Source organism: Calidris pugnax, unplaced genomic scaffold (assembly GCF_001431845.1).
Source record: "Calidris pugnax isolate Ruff unplaced genomic scaffold, ASM143184v1 scaffold30, whole genome shotgun sequence".
NCBI classification, from domain to species: domain Eukaryota; kingdom Metazoa; phylum Chordata; class Aves; order Charadriiformes; family Scolopacidae; genus Calidris; species Calidris pugnax.
In genome coordinates this window covers 3,396,643-3,417,843 of record NW_015090776.1, presented here as the reverse complement: position 1 = coordinate 3,417,843, position 21,201 = coordinate 3,396,643, and the positions used below count along the sequence as shown (strand labels likewise).

At 37.1% G+C, this 21,201-nt stretch overlaps 1 protein-coding gene across 3 annotated transcripts in view; it reads left to right on the top strand.

The window, feature by feature from the left end:
- BRINP3 (bone morphogenetic protein/retinoic acid inducible neural-specific 3) overlaps nucleotides 1-21,201 on the top strand; it is a 198,464-nt gene that overhangs the window by 116,395 nt on the left and 60,868 nt on the right. For all 3 annotated transcript variants that reach the window (XM_014948172.1, XM_014948186.1, XM_014948179.1), the window contains exon 4: nucleotides 3,817-4,007. In XM_014948172.1, coding sequence (XP_014803658.1) covers nucleotides 3,817-4,007 — 191 coding nt within the window. The remainder of the gene's footprint in view (nucleotides 1-3,816; nucleotides 4,008-21,201) is intronic.

Sequence of the window (21,201 nt, the reverse complement as noted above, 5' to 3'; positions counted from 1 at the left end):
TGTGCACTTTCATCAGCATCTGCTTGAGTGTGGGAAAATGACTTCATAAAACCCTAATGGTACATTCTGTGGTCCATACGTGAATAGATTTTCCACTATTTTTTATAACAATGGCATAACTTTTTTTTTTTAATTTTTACTATAATGTGTTACAGCTATTGTAACTGAGGTATTCTATTTAATCTGAAACTTCTGAGGAGTTTGTAGGCCAAAGAGCTCTAAAGAGGTAACTATGGATGATGCTGACATATATCTGCCTTTGAGGGGGATACTTTTATTACTGTTTTCTCACTTTCTGACATGAAGTGATGGGAACTGCTTGGATCACTGCTTTTTCCTACCACTACCCAGTCTACAGATGAAAATATGAAACATCAAGTCTTATGATCCTATCATCATTACAAAGATGTGGGCACAGGAAAAGAATATCTCAATAATTGAGGCAGAAAATAGCACTGTTTAAATCATATGAATATGTATTATTATGTATAATAAAATATATTTACTCTTTCAATAGATGGCTATTTTTAGTTACACTTTTTACAGCATTATGCCAATTCTACCATGGTAATGATGGTGATTTGCATATTTTATCAAAATAACTCCTGAAGATATTCTTAAGATGCACACAAAATTAAATTCTAATTTCTGAATTAGAGAATCATCAAAAGGGTTTTGTTTGGAAGGAACCTTAAAGATCCCTTTTTATTTTGAAACCTACCTGATTGCACCCAGCATTAGCATAGTGCCTGACAATACCTATAATGAACTAGGACCTGCTTGTCTGAGATGCCATGCAAATACAATGCAAAGATTTTGGAGGAGAAAGAGCTTACTTCATATTTACACCAAAGGCCCCATCACTCCAGCTGAATGCCTTCATTTAACCTTGGGAGACATGATCTGATGTGATCTGAGTCAAAGTAAGCATTCGAATTCATTTCAACTTGGTTGCAGAGCATGAAAAACAAAACATATCTGTCAGGGAGTGGGGACGGAGACTGCGGGGCTGGGGATGCTGGGTTATCCTGCCTGCCAAAACACACCCACCAGCAACTGCCACCGCAAGCAGGACTAGGAAAATAGGATGATGCGATAGCTGTGAGGGGGTTCAAAGGTTATTTTCCTGACATTTTCTAGTCAAAACAAAAGAATGCAACTCACAACACCGTCCTTTTTCAAGGTACTTTTTTTTAAATGGGATTTTTTATTCCAGTTCTGCTCTCCACCTCTCATTTTTGATGGGAGAAAAATAAACAAAAGCTGTTTTACTAATAAAACTTAACAGAATTCTGTTGAAATAGAAGAGTCCTACCATCTTTACCAATAAATACTACAGATCAACCAAAAGAGTTTACAACAGAGCAAGGTGGGGTGATGTGCTGGTTAATGAAACATTTGTGTTTCAACCTCAATTTTTTTTTTTTCTATACTTTCCAGTGATTTCCTGCAACATTCAGTGCTTGTTGCCTTTTGCCTTAAAATTAATTATAAGATATTTTTAGTGGAAAGCTGGTCGAGCTTGCAAAAGTCACTTTAATCTAAATGTATTAGTTAAGACTTCAGGAAAAGGGGAAAAAAGAGAGAGAAATCTCATAGTGAAATTTTGCACTGTATGTGCTGGCCTGAACCAGTAACCAATACAGCATTTACCCCTTGAGCTCTGATTGTTGTCTGGTCTGATGTGACTGTGTCTTTATAGCTCCACAAACAGCTCAGGCCCCGCTCCCCGGGCTCAAACCTCAGCCCACTGCACTGCTTTTCATTTCAGAAGCATCTCCAGTACTAGCTGGAGTCACAAGGCAGGTTTTGAAAAGGCAAGTTTTATTGCATAGGTACGGTTGGACACCCGTGGTGCTGGAGCCCAGACTGAGTTTTGATGTAGCAGGGTGTGAATAAAGGCCCACCTGGCCAGAGAATGGGCACAACCTTCTGTCAGGGGACACAAATCTGCACGAATGCAACATCCTCGTGCCTGCCCTGCCAAGCAACCCTGGTCTGCTTTGCAGGAGGTTTTGGCAGCGGTTAAATAAAACGTGAACCTATGTCTGCTTATCACAGCAGAAAGATTTAGATAACTGGATGGGAAAATCCTATTACTTACAGAGGCAGCTTTAATTCCTTGTTCTTCGGAGTTCAGGCAACTAATCCCTGCCTTGATGACTGCATGCACACAAAAAATGACCCATTATAAAACCGTGGGAGGAGAAGTATAAATATAGTAGTGAAAAATGAGGTAGGCTCCAGCTGGAACGGCCAGAAGTCCTGGGCAGCAGCTGTCCCTTCCAGGATAAAATGAACATATTGGACAATCCCGGCAAGTCTAATTAGATAAGAGGCTCCTGGATACTGGCAGTTTTGCCTATGTAAGGTCTGAAGGGCCTGACTGTCCTCTGAATTTGTGAGAGATTGGAAAACACTGTAAGGTACATTGAACACACTCCTGTCTCCAAACACAAATTAATTTTTCAAGCCGAGGTAGCTGTGTGTCAAATTTGTCACCAGATGTGGTCTCCCTCACTGAGGCACGCTTTCTTCATTTAGCATTGCTCACCACCAAGATTATCTCCCTTTAAAGATGATGTCATGTTTTCATCCTCTACAGCTATGTTTTTTGGCCTGTAAACCCATCCAAAGCTGGCATCCCATCCTCTGAACGGGCAAAATGCCACTGTAGCAGATGGGTGAGCAATGAAACTAGCACAAGTGGCAAGTCAGACTGTATCACAGTAGCTTCTTTTCCAGGAACAAGGAAACCCCTTTCAGCGGAGTTGTTCAGCACCTAAAATACAGGTATAATGATGTTATTCATTGGTTCTTGAGAGTAATGTTGGAGAATGCGAGTTATAAAACACAGGCTCAGAAAGTGAGAAAAGTGTTTTTGTAGTTGCTTCAGACATAAGTCGTGTAGAAGAAAATACTAAGTTAATAAATCACTTTTCTAATTAATTTTCTGAAGTAAAGAGTTTTGCCTAAACACGTTTCTAAATGAATGAATTCTTGCTTAGCCTGCAACACAGGCAAAACATATCCATGAAATAAACAATAAACATGGAAAATTCCTTAGAATTAAACAGTATCAGTAGATCTGAAGTGGAATGGTTCTTAAGAACTTGCTCAGTCAAACAAATGAGATGTTGTTTTGGATACGTTTTCAATAATCCTACAGGAATTAAAATTTATAAATTCAAGGGTATTTCTCCATGTCTTTTTAAAGAGAAAGGAAGTGAGAAAAACACAACATAAGATGCCGGAGCTTCTCTTTGCTTTCAGAAAAACGCCTCTACTTGGAAAGTTTGGAAAGTGTTATTTATGTTTCCCCTTTTTTAAAGAAACTGATTAACATTATTTTTTTCATGGAAACAAAAAAAAAAGAAAAGTCACAAATACTACTCTGGTTTCATTTTCTTTTATTCTAACATTAAATACTAAAAAATGAGTTTATTAAACAACCTTGGAAATAAACACATTTTATACACAATTTAAATTGAATGTCTACAGAATATCTCTGTGTTGTTGGTAAATAGGAGTTAGTATAGCAGAATTATCCCCACTGTCATTGCATTCTAGGCATAAATTTGTCCTGTTTTATAGTTGTTATTCATACAAGGCACCAAAACAAATAATATATATCTAGAATAATATCTGTTGTCTACGTGCTGAGGGGCTGAAGTATCTGCATCTGCCACCAGAAAAGGATATCTAAATGTTAGGCAACAGCTAGGGAAAACTTCAACTTGCCACCTTATTTCTGGCAAAATGAGACTTGCAGACGATGTCACTGATGAATGCTGTGGTTTGTGTTTCCCTCCGCAGGAGAGGAGTCACTCACGATTTTTGTGGACAAACGGAAGCTGAGCAAGAGGTCAGAAGGAAGCGATCCCAGCACAAATAGCTCTGCAGTGACTCTGGAGACCCTGCACCAGCTTGCAGCCTCCTACTTCATTGACAGGGACAGCACACTGCGCAGGCTCCACCACATCCAGATTGCCTCCACTGCCATAAAGGTAAGGCCAGTCCTCTAGGACCAACCTGCAGATGTGGTTCCAGGTTCGCCATCTGCTTCTCAGGAGAAATTTATTTCGATTAGTAAAAAAAACGTTTGTTAGAAAAACAATATTTGGTGTTCTTAACTTTTTCGCCTGAATCGAAGCATTAAATTGATAATGGAGGTTGTAGTTTAGAAGAGGGTCGAACACAGTGAAGATATTACTCTTGATGACTGATACATAATTTGAATTATACAGATGGCCCTCATAGAAGTGTTTGGTCATTGGGACAGTCTCCTCTACATGTGTGCTCAGCAACTGCATTTATAAGCAGATTATCTCTGTGTATGGATGCAAAAAGTTCCCTCATACTTCTATTATTTTTTCTTTTTTTGTTGTTTTTTCTCAAGCATGGTTTATTGTATGCCTGTGGTTGAAACTTTTTTTTTTTAACTGACCCTTTGGAACCATTTGGAGCTCTTAGTTATGCAGTTTTGGGGAGGCACATGTTATTTTCTGTTCGGAACTTCTTTTAGTATAGTCTGTCAGTCAAAGCATCGTGCCTACTGCATGCTGTAAGTCACTCATAGCCCCAAAGGATGCTTGGCTGAGATCAGTGCCTCAGCAGGCAACATATACAAACAACATACACAAAGCAGCAACAGTTATTTTCAGCAGTTCTCTAGCCTAATGTTGTTTATTTGAAATAACACCTCTCAGTCCATTTCCAGCATTGAAGAGCAAATAAAATTTTAACTTGCCCTTGAATATGCATTAATTATGAAGCTTTTAATGCAAGATGTGGTTTAAAATCCATTCCGCTCATTGGATCTTTCCACTGGTAACTAAGGTCTTCATTAAAGACCATCTGATGCCAGTCTGCAGTTTCCAACTACCTTAGCTGTTACTCAAGTAACTATAAATTTACCTCCTTGGGAGTGCCAGGGCCGTTGCAGTGGCAAGGATACAAATGCAATTTGTGGCTTGGCAGGACCTTTTCACCTGGGTTGTTGGTATACAGAAGATATTCCTCCTGTTTCACCATCATGGGCTGCTGATCCCAGCTCAGAGCCAGTCATCCACAGGTGCAGGATAACATTTGGTTGTTCAGGCAACACAGCTGAAAATGCAGCAGAACGAGCACAGGGTCTGATCTCCTTTGAGGGCTGCCCATCCGACCACACGGTCTTGCTGCAGAGAATCGTAATACCCATCCCTCTGGTGTGATTTAATCTCATTGTTTAATATGTGGACGTCTAGCAACCTTTAAAACTAGGCTCCTTCCATCAAGGCACACGCAAAACTTTCCTTCTTTGTTAAGAGATTTGATGGCTGAAACCAGTGGTAACTGAAGTGACAGAACATAGAAATGTGGAGACAAAACAGCATCTGAAATAAATTTCTGCTTTCTATTCACTGATTCTCTTTTAACATAAATTTGTGTTATAATGCAAAATTCAAGCTTTCTTGCTAACAATTCACGTAGTGCACCTTTTGCATGTTCAAAGTTTTTTGCAGACACCACAAAATGACTAAGTTTTCTCTCCACCTTCTCACTGTTCACGAAAAGGACACAAATGCAAGCTGTAGTCCATCAGCAAATCTGATTTGGTTAATTGACTACAGCAGGTTTTTAGAAAATGGTTCTCACATCAGATGCAACAGTGCAGATACATGAAAGCCCCTCTTTTTAGCTTGCTTTCATTGGGAGATTGGGAGCATTTGCATTACAAATTTCTATTGCCAGAACACTTAACTGAACAAAAGAACTGTTTCTGTTGAAAACTAGGAGCACAAAAGCAGGCAGAGAAGGCATTTTGTTTGTTCTTTCACCATACAGATTTCTGGAACACTGATGGTTTTGAACTGGAAAACTATCACATAAAGTTATATTTCAAGTTATAAATAATAAAGCGTATTTCAAATTATTTATTAAACCATATGTACTGACATCTGAGTTAGACAACAGGCTTGCCATAGAGCCGCAGAGCCAGATCTCTCTGGTCCAGCAAATAGATCAGCTTGAGGGCTGATTCAGAAGTGACACCCTGGGGGACCTGAGGACCAAGCTGGCCACCAGCCAGCTCTATGCCTTCCCCTCCTGGGCCGCTCTGGGGAGGAGAGTGAACCCAGTGGGGTTTTTTTTTCACTGTAAACTGCTGGGCAGCTTTTTAAGTCACAGGACCTTCTGCGTCTGGCTTACCACAGCTCTGCTCAAAGCCTTTGTCCTGGTTTGAGGTAAAACAGAACCAACTTTCTGTTCAGTAATTTTACTTCTTAGCTAAGCCTCTTCTAACTCTCTGAAATTAACAGCATATTGTGCAGAAAACTGTTCATTCTCAGAGTGATAAGACCTGTGTTTATAGTTAAAGCCAAGGAATGGTATGCAGAGAGGCTTTTGCTTATACTTATTGCTATAACAACCAAGGTCAGCTGACTCGGTTATTTGCCCCTTTGGAGGGTCAGAAATGGAAAAGTGCAGAGGGGTCGCACCTGCAGGGAGAAGCCAACAGGAGAGGTGACCCAAACCTGACTAACAGGTTTAGGGTGAGAGAAATTTTCTTTTTGGATGCATTGTACATTGGTAACACATCAATAAGGTTTAATGATCATTTAGCAACAAAAATGTAACATTAACATCATGGGAAGGAATATTTCCTCATTTACAGGAGCATGAAACAGTAAGAAAAATCCTAAACATGCAGTAGTAGAGAGGGTCTTGAAATTACCTTAAAGGCACTACTTTAAAATGGTACAGGAAAGAGGATAAGCATTTAGCAGAGCAATAGCAGAGCTCAGTAATATGCTAGGATGGCAGTGAGCACCTCACTCACTCACAAACTACCTACATTCAGTTCCTAATGTTTCCAGATTCTTCCTCTAGTGCTTCCTTAGTAGATTAAAGTCTAAGGTCTTTACAGATAGGACATGAAAAGGTATCCATTAAGTGTCTTGAATAACAGAGCTAAATCAACAATAGACCAAGTATTAGGTGAGGATGATCAAGCCCAATCAGTCTTCTGGGGAAAAAAATTACCAGCAGTAAATATCTGTTTTATCAAATTCTAAGAATTTCTTTTGGAAAGAAACACATAATGAAACATTTTTCTCCCATACGTAATCAAAGCAATTAACAACTCTTATATTAATTAAAAATTCTCATATTCTTAATTCGAATTCCTTGAGATATGTGATAGTTGAGTTTTTTTTCTTGATATGTTATTTTGTGGGAATGATGCAGGAAGATAATATTTTGATATTTGATATTAATATTTTGATAGGTTTTATATTTAAGCTTTTCTATCAAAACCTTAAGTTATGTCCCAAAGAAATGAAAGCATTAAGAAGGGAGAAGTGAGAAATAACATTAAAGTCTTTATGTTTAATTCTTGTTTATCTAGTGAAAAACAATACCATTTAGAGCAAAATCTGTCAATGTGCAACATGAGGAAAGGAGTGGAAGAGACAGATTTGATGAATCAAGTTTGTTAATCAATTTTTTTTTGTAATCAAGTTTGTTAGTTGGGACATAATTATCCTTAAAAATAACATGAGCACAACTGATTGAGGCTTTGAATTAATCACATAGACAATACATTGTTTATTCCACATTAAAAAATGTAAAATCACCATGTCACAATATTTTCCAACTGAAAATCAGATGTCCATGGGAGCTACCCAGAGACTTTATCAATATTTAACTTCATTAAAAGTCCTTAATACATACATTTTTTTCAATATTATTTTAATGCATGCATTTTAGTGTAAATGGTTAGGCTTATAGGCTAAATCAGCAGTTTGCTGCCTCAAGGGCCTCACTGGAAACTCACCAAGTGCCTGAGGTCTACATCCAATTTGCATATACATTTAATGAATATACATCGTGTATATTCATTCAGATCCAACATTACTTCCTTGGAATGCTCATTTTAGAAGCTTTTCCTATGAAATTTTTTCTTCAGATGCAATGATGGCTGTTAGCTCTCACTATTAACATCCCTATTAGGATGTTAGTCCTGATACGGGGTATGGGGTATGGGTATGCTGTCCTCTTGTTTAATAAAATCCTGTACAATTGTGGAAGCAGAACACAGATAAAGTCAGCAAATATTTTTCTTTCCCTGTGTGGTATATTTAATCAGCAATATTCTCAACTCTTCGAACTCAACATCTTTCTCATTCCTGTACAGCCCTGCTAAAGTGCACCTGTTGAGGATCTAACTTTAGCTGGAGGCACCGGGGAAGGTGAAATGACCAGAAACCTAGGACTATGCAATGACTTTAATCCATATGACTGACCTCTTTCCTTTGCTGATTGATGGATGGTGTAAACAAGACATGAAAGTCAAGAGTTACTGTAGTTTCTACTGTCATTCTGGCAACCAGTCATTGCCACTGGAAGAATGACATTGGAATACTACTATGAGATCATGCATCCATACTCCTAACAACTAATTAGGAGACTTTTTCAATGGCAGGTAGATGGGAGAGGGCTGTGTATAGTATGCCTAGACTTCAGCTGAGTCTATACACAGTTGGGAGACAGCAGAATATTACTGCTTAAGTGACCCCAATTCCTGTTTTCTAGAAGCTGTAATTCCATCACTGTCACTAATGAACTTCTGCACTAAGTCCCAACAATTGTGCAGAACACATAAAGAACACAGTGGTCACACAGTAAATTAAATACTATTGAATACTTTCACTGCATTCTGCAAAAGGATAAACACAGTTGTGTTAGGCAAGTATAATATTGCTGGTTAATAAAGTGATGTTGTTATAGCAGTTATTTTTTGGAGTATATCTTCTTTCAAGGGAGCTGGGGCAGGTGAACACAGTGTAGGTGTTAGCCTAGGGTCCAAACAGCTATGGGATAGGCACAGTGAAACAAAAGAACAGGGAACAACCAAAGAACAGATGAATAAATTGAATTTTCCACCAGCTATTTACATCCAGATTACAGCCCATTTATTCCATCTGAGTGAGAAAGAATAAACATCCTTGAAAATGTGCCCTCTAATTTCAATTACATTTTATTGTGCAATTTGCTTTTTTCTTCCCAGCAAACACTTTTCTTGCCATGCGATATTTAAGCACTTTTGTTGTCTCTGAAAAGTTTAGATTAAAATAGTTTGTAAGAACAGGGCCTCTATTGTGATGGTAAATATATCTGATTATCTATAATTAACCCATGAATGACTCATGGTGAGCTGTTATAGAGGAAACTTAAGTGTAATGAAATTAGTTTCTTACTCAAAACCCAGACTGAAATCCAGATCACTTTTTGTTTCTTTGTTTTGTCTTAAAAAGCTTCCTTGGTTAATTTTTTTTTCATACCTCAGACTTGAATTCACAGAAAAACACATTCAAGTAATTGCTGTAGTCAAAAGTAGAAATGCTGAAATACTAGAATGCCTTGAACTTTTGTCAGACTTCAGGCAAGTTATAAGTTTCCACAGTTTTGTATAAGCAGCCAAAGTTTTGAAGCTTTTGAAATCCAGACTCGGAACCCTTCCTTTGTGTCCTCACTTTTCCCATTCAGTTTGTGGGCAGTATTTGAGATTGTAGAGCTGAGAAACATTGTAAATAACCAAAACTTGGGAAGCTCAAAATATTGTGCCCACCAAGCGCTTTAAGTTGTAAAATCACAGGGGTGTTTTGACTCCATTGAAGAAATGAAGTAGTAAATGTAAGTTTAATTAAACAAGCCTGGGGAAATAAAAGCCAGGAATGGCTTCCCCAAGATGTAGGTATGGTGACATTACTTAAGCATGCCACAGTACAGGTTTTCAAGGATAAGTATTGTTCAGGTCCATTATGAAATGAAAATGTCAGAAAACCAAGCAGTGTGCGCCTGCAGCCCAGAGAGCCAACAACATTCTGGGCTACATCAAAAGAAGTGTGGCCAGCAGGTTGAGAGAGGTGGTTTTGCCCCTCTGCTCTGGTGGGACCCCACCTGGAGTACTGCATCCAGCTCTGGGGTCCCCAACATAAGAAGGACGTGGACCCGTTGAAGTGAGTCCAGAATAGGGCCACAAAGATTTTCAGAGGGCTGGAGCACCTCTCCTATGAAGACGGGCTGAGAGAGTTGGGCTTGTTCAGCCTGGAAAAGAGAAGGCTTCAGGGAGACCTTATAGCGGCCTTCCAGTACCTAAAGAGGTTCTACAGGAAAAATGGGGAGGGACTCTTTATCAGGGAGTGTAGCGATAGAACAAGGCATAATGGTTTCAAACTAAAGAGGGTAGACTTATATTAGACCTTAGGAAGAATTTCTTTACTGTGATGGTGATGAGACACCGGAACAGGCTGCCCAGGGAAGTTGTGCATACTCCATCCCAGGAGGCATTCAAGGCCAGGCTGGATGGGGCTTGGAGCAACCTGGTCTGGTGGGAGGTGACCCTGCCCATGGCAGGGACTTGGAACTAGATGATCTTTAAGGTCCCTTCCAACCTAAACCGTTCTATGATTCTATGAAATTCCAAGTTCTCCACTACTTTGGGAGAATCAGACTGCCTACATACAAGACCAAAGCTTGCAGTTTTTCAAAGAGGGAGTTAAACAATAAAGTTTTCAGGAAATACATAGAAATTGTTCTCCCAAATCTTTGTCTTGATGTGGTAAACTCCCATGAAATTTTTGTGAGAACTGAATATTTTTGCAGGTTACTTTGACGATCTCACTCACAAAATCAACTTGTTATTTATATGGCTAGGTATGGATTTTTAAATTTAAATTTGGGTCATTATCTAATCTTACCAGAGGAACTGGGACCTACAGTTAGGTATCTATCTTCTATTAAATTTTGGGCATCACCTAGCTCCTAAGGGTCTTTCAGTAATCTGAATTTAATTGTGGATTTGGATAAGGAGTTTTAGACAGCTGGAACCAAAGTACTGACATTTTGGAGTTTAAGCCTGGCTAAACTGTGCCATAAAGCAGGGCACAGAAGCCACATACTAGTATACAGTGTGCTAACATCAATGAAACGTGAAACACAGGACATGACCTGAAAGCTGCAGCACAATGCTGTGCCCAGATAAATACATTTCTCAACAGGGTTTATTTGGTCAGGAGCAGCCCTGCACTTCCACAGCTAAATCTCTTCTTTTTCTGAAGCTAGACCAATCTCAGGTAGCTATGATAGCTCTGTACTGTGTTATACTGCACAGCACAGGATTTTTTTTTTTTTTTTGTCTCATTATAAAACTGAAATATGTGAGGTTTTATGCATTTCTGTCGGGGAGCTGTTGGAGGTCCTTGGATCAAATTCACCATAGGCATAATGTAATCTTGTGACTGCTATGTGTAGATCATTAATTAATTCTAAGAATACACCAAGTGTAAGGGTTAGGGATTTATTTCCATACCTTATTCAAGAATTTAAGTTGATGATATTAAAAACAACCTTAATTCATTTGGACAGTTGAGTTTTAATTAAATTGAAACTCCAGGGCTGCTTTCCCTAAAAGGTAATATAGAGGTCAGCTTTTCAGTTGGTGTAAAACAGCACAATTCCTTTGAGAATCTGGCCCTCACTGTTTCAGAGAGTGAGAGAAATGGGGAAAAAAAAAAGGACTAGCAAGTTAATGCAATAACGTGTTTTACTAAACACTCTCAGAATGCATACTCAGCAACATAATTGACACAATACATCACAGCAGCTGCAGCGTGACGCTCGTAAAAGGATGTTTTTTTGCAGCCTCTGGTACAGACTACACTGTCTCGTTATATTTACAGCAATGTGCATAGAGTAGTAATGAGTTATAACATCGCCAGCTAGTTGGTAACACAGCTTGAAATGCTTTCAAAGCAACAAAATAGCACATAATAGAGATGCTAGGATATGCATTTTGGAAAGACTTTAAATAACTATTCTTCACTTAAAAAAAAAAAAAAACCCAAACCAAACACAAAACAACAACAAAAAAGGATAGACCATACTACATAATAGATTGTAACAAATTGAAGGACTTTGTTTTATCAGTTATGTAGTTTAGTCAAGGGAGAAGGGTAAAAAATTGTCCAAGAAAATAAAGACTGCCAAACCCTAAGCAGGATATAAATACACGTATGTAAACAAGAGACCAAGCACTCACAGAACACTTGCCATCGCTGTTGTCAGAAACCTATAAACAATTCATACTACATTTCATTAAATATTCTGAATTCTTTTTTTTTCCCTTAAAAAGTGAAACTGAAGTAAATAAACCCAGAAAATGGAGAGGGTTTTTAATAGTAAGAGATCTACAATGAATATATTAAACAGTGCAGTTAGAGCAGAGCATTCCAGCACTAATTTGGAGGCACTCAGATTTATATGATTTTAATTTGGTCTTTTTTCTGGCTGTGTAGTAGTTTGTAAATGGGTTGAGAAACTTATTTCAGCACTCTCAATGACCTCCACTCTCTAATTGACAGCTGCAGCCTGTCAGCAGGTCAGAAAAAGTCAAGCAAGAACTATAAAATTCACAGAACATTTCCGTACCTCTGAACCCTAAGAAATACAAGATAGCATGTGTCAACAACATGTAAGAACACAAAGGCCAGATTAGGAAGAATATCTCAGGATAATAGAGGCTCAGAGTCAGAATAAATAAGCTCAGAGGATAATAAAAGTCTGCTTAAAGGTGTTCACATTATTTTTCCTATAGAAATTATATCCATAATATATTTTCATGTTTTGTTGCTATAGATTATGATTCAAACTGCAATCATCCTCTTCCATCTATTAATTTAATGGCACAAAACACCCCTGAAAATATTCTTTTTTGAGAATCCTTTAGAGGTGTAACTGATTCTGAGAACTACATCATTGCTGCCTTCCGCAGCTCATCATTATTTCTACCCTTAGGGCTTCACATGGTATTTCAGCAGGATTTGCAACTCTGACAGCACAACTATAATGTAATCTCTAAAAAGATAATGCTTATAATGCCTATATATGCTGTGGCAGAAGCTGGGTTTAAGAAGGGTTTCATTATTATTCCAGAAGACTTTTTATAGTATTGAGTGATTACTATAGTGTTTACGATCTTTAATGACTGAAAGGTCAGTAGTTTCATCACTATTCTACAGATTTTATTGCTGAATCAAGTATCCAAATTGAAAAGTGTTTCTATTTTTACATTGTGAGATTCTGAGTTTATATGATGAACAAACTCCACTGAAATCAAAGAAGTTTCTTCACATGCATATTGATATAATTGAGATCAGTTTTTTTTCCATTCAACTTCAAATGACACTTTCCTAATTTATCAAACTATTACTCATTAGCTTTCCCTATATTACCCAAATTAACCCTTTCATTCCTAAGGAACGGTCTTTGGGGTACCTGCAGTATTTTTCCTTTGATTATTGTTAAAATTAAAATAAAAATTAAAAACAATAATCATAGAACGGTTAGAGTTGGAAGGGACCTTAAAGATCATCAAGTTCCAAGTACCTGCCATGGGCAGGGTCACCTCCCACCAGACCAGGTTGCTCCAAGCCCCGTCCAACCTGGCCTTGAACCCCTCCAGGGATGGGGCAGCCACAACTTCCCTGGGCAACCTGTTCCAGTGTCTCATCACCATCACAGTAAAGAATTTCTTCCTAAGATCTAATCTAAGACTACCCTTTTTAATTTGAAACCATTATGCCTTGTCCTGTGGCTACACTCCCTGATAAAGGGTCCCTCCCCATCTTTCTTGTAGAACCTCTTTAGTACTGGAAGGCTGCTATGTGGTCTCCCTGGAGCCTTCTCTTCTCCAGGCTGAACAAGCCCAACTCTCTCAGCCTGTCTTCACAGGAGATGTTCTGCAGCCCTCTGATCATCTTTGTGACTTGATTCAACAGCTCCATCATAAAAGAACTATAGTGTTACAGTTATACAAGTTTGTAATGTTCCTACAATTTCAATTACAACAATTATAATTACAATAATTCCACTAAATTGAGGATACTGGTACACAATACCCTACATAATATGTAGATTTAGTAGGAAATTTAATTTTATTTTCTCCAGGATTAGCTAGATCCTTGAAAATGTAAAAGCATTCCATGTTTTACCTTTAACTTTACATGAAATCATTAATGAGCATAAATAATTGAAAACAAAATGTTTCAGATGATAGAGAAAATATTTTTCTGTCGTATCTTAGACTGTTTATGTAAACTTATTTCTTATCCCGCTTCTCTTTTTGCAATATGACATTCACAGCAATACTGAGCCATGCATACTTTTATAAGAAATAAATATGTTACGTTCCTTTAAGCATAGCAATTTATGTACTTGGTTAAAGTATAATGGTAAAATGTGTGGATCTGCTTTTTTTTTTTTTTTTTTTTTCAAAGTCAGTGTATGTGCCTTGGTCGTTTCTGTGAGTGCTGTGAAATCAAAGCTTTTTGCCTGGTTTAGGAATACAGATGCATAAGCCAAACAAAAAGTCTTCAGGGTGCTTTTTTTTTTTTTTTTTTTTTAGGATATGCAAATTTCTATTTTTAAGGGTAGATATAACTAAAACCATCTCAGTCTTTATGCTACAGGCTTCATCACTTGACTTGTGTATATTTGACAGGACTTATGTGTAAAAAAAATGGTATTTTTTCCATTTATTTTGACAGACCAAATCTGAGAGATCAGACAGTACACAGGACACAACTACCAACTTTCATTTCCAATAAATTTTGACTCAAATGAGAAGTCTGGATTCAGTCCTCCTTTCTAATCTATAGAAGAAAGGCAGTAGAATTCTCTGGAATAAAACTGGTCTCAGAGGGAAGGAAAAGGGGAATTTATTCTCATTTGGTAAAAGTGTTATGAGCTTATGGCTTATTTTTAATAAAATATTTTTTTTTCATATAGTTATTCATTTGCAGATTTGTTTCTTTCCTCTTGCCTTGCTTTTCCTGATCATTTTTTAAAATCTAGAATAGTGCTTATTATCACAGCGGCAAGTTTTCTGTAAAAATTGCTACCTGAAAGGACTTTTTGAATTACATACATATAATAATTATTAAAATAATTATTTGGTTCATAATAGAGTTCTAGGTAGAGCTGTGTGAATATTTGTACCTTAATCAAATACGCCCTCAAGTTTGGTGTATTTACCCTCACCTTATGCTTGCAGCAAGTTGACCTAACATAGAAATCTGTTATCCTAAACAAACTGCCTCCTCTCCTAGTCACTCTTCCCTGGTGCTTCCTCAACTACTTCTGTCTGAAACCAGCCTGTCAATGTTGACGGTTCTGCATTCCAGACTAGCAGCTGGAATGAAAACAGGGAGGCTCTGGAAGACCTTTTTTTGCTATCAGTAATTTCCATATGAAGATTAAGCATGGTAAATGAGGAAAGATTTTATTGTTTTCTGACCCCTGGGGTTTAAACAGTTGCAGACAAGCCATGAAATGTTTCCTTAGCATTTCCTTAACATTCAGCACTACAGTGTGTTCAGAAGTAGTCCGGATGACAGTGAGCCAAAATGCTACTAAGATCCCCTACATCTTGTGAGAATCTCACAAGTCAAGTCCTCAAAACTGCTTGGATGATATAAAAGCCATGGCTCATTTATCAAGGTAAGCACCCAGTACTCAAATCTGGCGATTACGGGCATTGCTCCTTTAACTCACTGAAATGATTTAGAAAACAGCAGTAAACATGTATGCTTCAGAGTATAATCAGCACTAAGCCCTTTCTGGTTTACTAGTCTTTAGCTCATTTGGCATTGGTCCTTGATTGGAGTGCAATTGCTGATAAATATTTGAAGATGCTTTTTCCTACTGCATAATATTTAACAAGCAACATATACATTTAATTTAAAAGGTAAGTACCAGAGATTTGATTTCTGAATAAGTCTGTTATAATTTATATGGTGAACAGTTTGCCAGTCTCATTGGCCTACTTTAAGAATCACATAATCTAGAGCCATGCACTATGCGTGGTATACATATTTATTGAAGCAAAATTTGGAATTAGCATCCAGTCTCAGATGTTCTTTCTGCGTCTTTTCATATGATCAAGGAATTTAAAAGCTGCAGATTTATTTTCACCACAGATAAAACTACATGATAGTAATGGAATAGCGTAATCAACCAAAGTTATAGAGCAATATACCTAAACTATGATTTAACTAGTCATCTAACACTGAGGAGGCTTCCATATGAAATAAAGTTTAGACCTTCAGTAGAAAGTTACTTTTCTTTTCTAAAACAAATTTAGCCAAGTGTTACCCTTTATTTTGAACATCTGATAGGGTTTTAATGATTAAATTATAGATCAATTGTCATTGTTAACTCCTTAGGTAGGCCTTCAGATATGCAGGAAAACAAGCAAATCCCAGTAGCATAAAAATAAAACTTTTCCAAAGCTATAAATTGAGAGTTGGCAGTACCAGTAAGACAGAGAGGGCAAATGTGTTACAATCATTTACCAGAGGGAATAAATTAATGGGAAGTAATGAGAATATAACCTAAAAAAATCCCTAAAAACATATGTGACCCAAGCAGAGAGCAAGGCAGCAGACATGCACATTATGGACAGTAATATGATTACTTTTGAGAGGTTGGAATGAAAACCCCATAAGGGGTAGTTTGAATGGAGTATGGCAAAATAAAATGGGCACGCAAAATGTTCTGCTGCAGATGTCACAGTAAGTGAGGTACAGAGTGTTAGGAATTGTAGTGCTCTGGACAGCAAAAATAAGTCAAGACGTGACACGAATTCCAGGGGAGGAAATATAAGATATGGAAATAGCTTAAATTATTACATTTTTAGAGATATTACCAAAGAGAATATTGCAATTAAGTTTTAGAACTGCAGAGAAATATATAATCATAGGTAGGACCTCCATGGAAATCTGTTTCTTAATTAACCTGCCCTTATCACTTTGATTTTTGAGCTTAAAGACTTTAAATCATTTTTATATTATTTTTATGTCCTAATGTCAACCCTTAACTCTTTTTTTTTAGCACAAGTTATAATTTTTTCTCTTAAAATATGATATATATATTAGTTTTCAAACTGACCACATTAAAGGGAAAACATTTCCAAATTATCCAAAGGTAATTTTTTAAATTGACCTAGACTTTCTATTTCCCATCACTTCACAAAGAAAAAGAACTTTTTAACTTTTTGTTCTGATTCAAGAAGGACTATATTTATTCGCACTTTCCCAACTTAAGAAAATTATTTTCCACTCAACCACAGTATTATTACGACTAGTAATATCTGTGAGTTTTATAAATAGCCAGATCATGCTGTCTTCTTGGAATTAATGGGGACACGGTGAAAAATCCCAGTAGCCTCAGCATTGAGTATTGGAACCGAGCCATGAAGATATAAATCTTATTCCTAATACTCTTGGGAAGTCCTTGCATAGGATTTTGCATCTGGGCTAAATGTCAGTCGATGATCTCCCTTTACAGTATGTGGCCCAAGTTTTCTTTGGAGCTTTTTGTCTTTATAGAGTAATGGAGTTATGTTTGGAAAAGGATAGAGGGTTTAGAGTCAGGCTTTACTTCAGCAAGGTTCTTTGCTTTTGCTTTCTGTAGATACCTTCAGATTTTTATGAATGAGAAATATTATTTTAATTTGTGCTGTCCTCTGTTTCTAATTTTATCTTTTAAACATAATATATAGATTTCATTTATTGCTTGCTGTGAAAAAATAATATTCATTTAAGTAAGATGTGAGCAAGCAGAAGCATCTAAATGTAAACTGAAACAGAATAGTCAGCTCTTACTACATTTTTGTTCAGTCTATTACTTCTCCATAAGAGAACTTCACTCTCATCTATTCTTCATTAGGATTAATTAAAAGACTTAACTTGTTCTTTCTGAGAGAATGCCTGTCCTTGTTCCCTGTATAAGGCTGATGCACTCTTGATTTCTGAAAGTGGACGAAATAAAGGCTGCCCTGACTGGTTTGTCAACAGCCTCATTTCCTGCAAACTTGCTTGTTGCTTTACATAAGGATGCATGGGAACATGGCATCTGACATGCAGTGGATTTACAATGTCCTTGAAAAGGGAAAATCATGGCTCTGAAGCCAGAACTGTCAACGGTGCTGGGGATTTCAGCTGGGTAAATCCTCACTTTCAATTTCCAGAACCTCAGGAGTGTTGCGGAGTCTGCAGAGTCAGTGATACAGAACAGCATAAGGAGTAATCATTTTCTCCTCCCTTTCTGACCCCTACCTCAGGTATTTTTAGAAGTTAGTTCAACCTATATATGTTTCCTGTTAGCTGAGAGCTGAGGTTTTCCTGACAGTCTCAATTTCTTGACTAATTTTCCTATGGCACATCATAGATTCAAATGCTTCTTTTGATGTTCTTGTGGATTCTCTCAGAATTTACAGATAATAAATTGCTGTCTGAGGTAGTGGGGGATAGACGTAAACAGAGAGGTGATTGCTCCCTGTCAAATGAACCTAAACAGCCTTAAAAAATGGTAATGTTTTTTAAAAATGTAACAACAGAGAAGAATTCAAACTGTCAGTTCATTTCAAATTCCTACAATATTCTGATTTCTGAAGTATTTTAGACTTTATGTGGAGTTAAAACATTTCAAGTGCAGTGTTGTAATGTAGTAGTCTAGTTCACAGTAAATTCCTGAGAATGTAGAAACCAAGGAGAGTGAATGAAGGGATTATACTGATCTCTTGGGAAGATTTATCACTGCATTTAGTGAAACTGAAAGGCGTCTCCTTGCCCAAAAGCTTGAAAAAAGTCCTGATTCCAATTCTAATGAAATTAATGGAAATTTTGAAATTTATTTCCTTTGCAGAAAGATCAAGTTCACTGCTTCTGTTCCATATTACGGCAACAGATCATAGAAAAATATGATGGGAGAGATTCCAGGTCTCCTGACTTAGTGGGCTCTTCAAATCAAAAAGTCAGTCCTATGCTATCAATACTGCTGCTAGAAACATGTTGAAAATGTTACAAGCCTATAAGGTATTGCTTAAGAATTCTGGCAATTAAAAAAAAAACCAGACCACCAATCAAAAAACATTAATCCAACCCCTGACGTGGTGGGTACTGTTAGTTTGTCTATACCTTCTTCAGAAATGTTCATCCAGCTGGTAGCATGACAAGTGTCAGTGCTTGGAACATTCAGAAGATCTGATTTATTTTAATTACATGCTAATTAATGGGAGCCTTTTAATATGCTCAATGACACAAGTAGGACAGTAGAGCAGCTACTATTGTGTGGTAAAGGAAAGTGCTGAAAGAAAGGTGTTTTTCTGAAAAACTGTTGAACCTGGGGGTTAAAAAAAAAAAGACAGTAAGTTGGCAGAAGAGCCACTTGCAATAGAAAGTGTATTTAATTCCTATTCATTTGATGAAGGTTTTATTATGTGTGTATTTATTGCAGAAAATACAGGGATGACAATGTGTGGGAACATGGGCTGGGAGACAAGTCCCGAAGGTGAGGTTGATAGGAGAGTCATACAAGAGAATCCTAAAGACTTCAGGTTTAACCTGCCTCCATACTTTTCCCATTCTTCTGTATGCACCAATCATTCTTCCATAAATAGTCATGTATATATGATGAGTTTGCTCTAAATCATTATTTTAATGTTTAAAATATTTAAGAGATTTATATGAATATGAATGCGTCTGCCTATTTTGAAGTGATTAGCATTGTCTCATTCTCCTTTGTGTTGGCTTAGTTAGCTTCCTTGGAAGCCAAATAAATATTTAAAGAGTCTTGCTGAAGAGGATAGTCCTTTATGGAGGACAGCACACTACCTCTGCATGGACGTGTAGTTAGGAATATTAGCTATGTGCATTTAAAAGGATGCATCAGGAACAAAATCTCTGCAGAAATATATTTCCCTTTTATTAGAAAAGACTTCTATAGGCTTAATTATCATGGAAAAAAAGCAGTTTCCCAGGGAAATACTACCCACTGATATCACAAGAATTCAGCCCTGCTTAAGTGTTAGGAGGTATGTTCTCAGTGCACTTGTAATCGGGTCTTTATCACCATGGTTATGAGATTTAACTGACTGAAAACTGTAGGCATTTGTCTCATTAATGCCAAATGTTACAGTTTATTTCTGGGAACTGAAAACCCTGCTGCCCAGGGAAACCTGTGCTGTGATAATTTTTGAAAACAAGCCACTTGAGAATAGCCTGCCTGGTTCAAGTCAGATGGTTTCACACCAATTTTGTTACTGGTTCTTAGGGGGTTTTGGTTATTACACAACTTTGTTTTGTGGCATTTTGCTTTGTGAGTTAGTATTCTTTACATACTGCAGGCCTAGCTCTTACAAAACAAGCATGGTTTAAATTAAACCACTTCTGGACTATTCTAGCATCTTAGCATTGCATTTACATTTTACTTTTCCCTCTCCTGTTTTTGGTTTATCTTTCATTGTACACTTTCAGAAAAAAACACTTTTCAGCTATTATCTTGGAATTGAATATAGTCACACTTCTCTGCTTGGAAGATAATTAAAGAAATGCCTTTGCCTTTCCAATTTTATTTCTGTTGTTCCTGAAACAGATCATGTAATATCATCGGTGATTTCAGTAAAACTTAGACCAAACAGATGTAATACATTTGGACCTTTTTTTCCCCCATCTGTAGTCTGCTTTGTTACCAAAACGAGTTACCCAAAAATAAAATACTTGCATTTGATCAGAAAATTTGACAGAAATTTGAGGGTTTCATTTATCAACTACTAAGATTTTTCTTCTGTTTTACAATCTTTGTTGAGTAGGATTTTTACAGTGTATAAAAACTCTGTGTAACTGCATCACTTTGACTTCTGTCATCCATGGAAAGTCAGAGTTGGGATGATATATTTTCTGCTTCAGTCTTTTTTTTGTTGTGTATTGGGACTATATATTTAGATTTTCTTCTTGCAATGTATTTTGTATGCAGAAGCTAAGACTGCCAGAGCAAAGGAGTTGACAGAGGAAGGCTAGGGTAGTAGAAAAACAAGTATATATAGATTTGACTATGAATGAACATATATAGATTTTCCAAACATAGTGTTTGGAAAAGATCCTTATTTATTGCTTTATTTGTAGAGTGTTATTTCTTATTTTTATTATTAGAACAATATTTTATTGCTTTCCTATACCAGTCATGATTGTCTGCAAGTCATCCCGAAATCTAAGTGCACTCAGTTTTTTTTTACTTTATATGCATTTCTTCCAAATTGGTGGATATATCTAACTGTTCGGTAATAAAGAAGTCAATAAAGCCATTTAATGATGACTT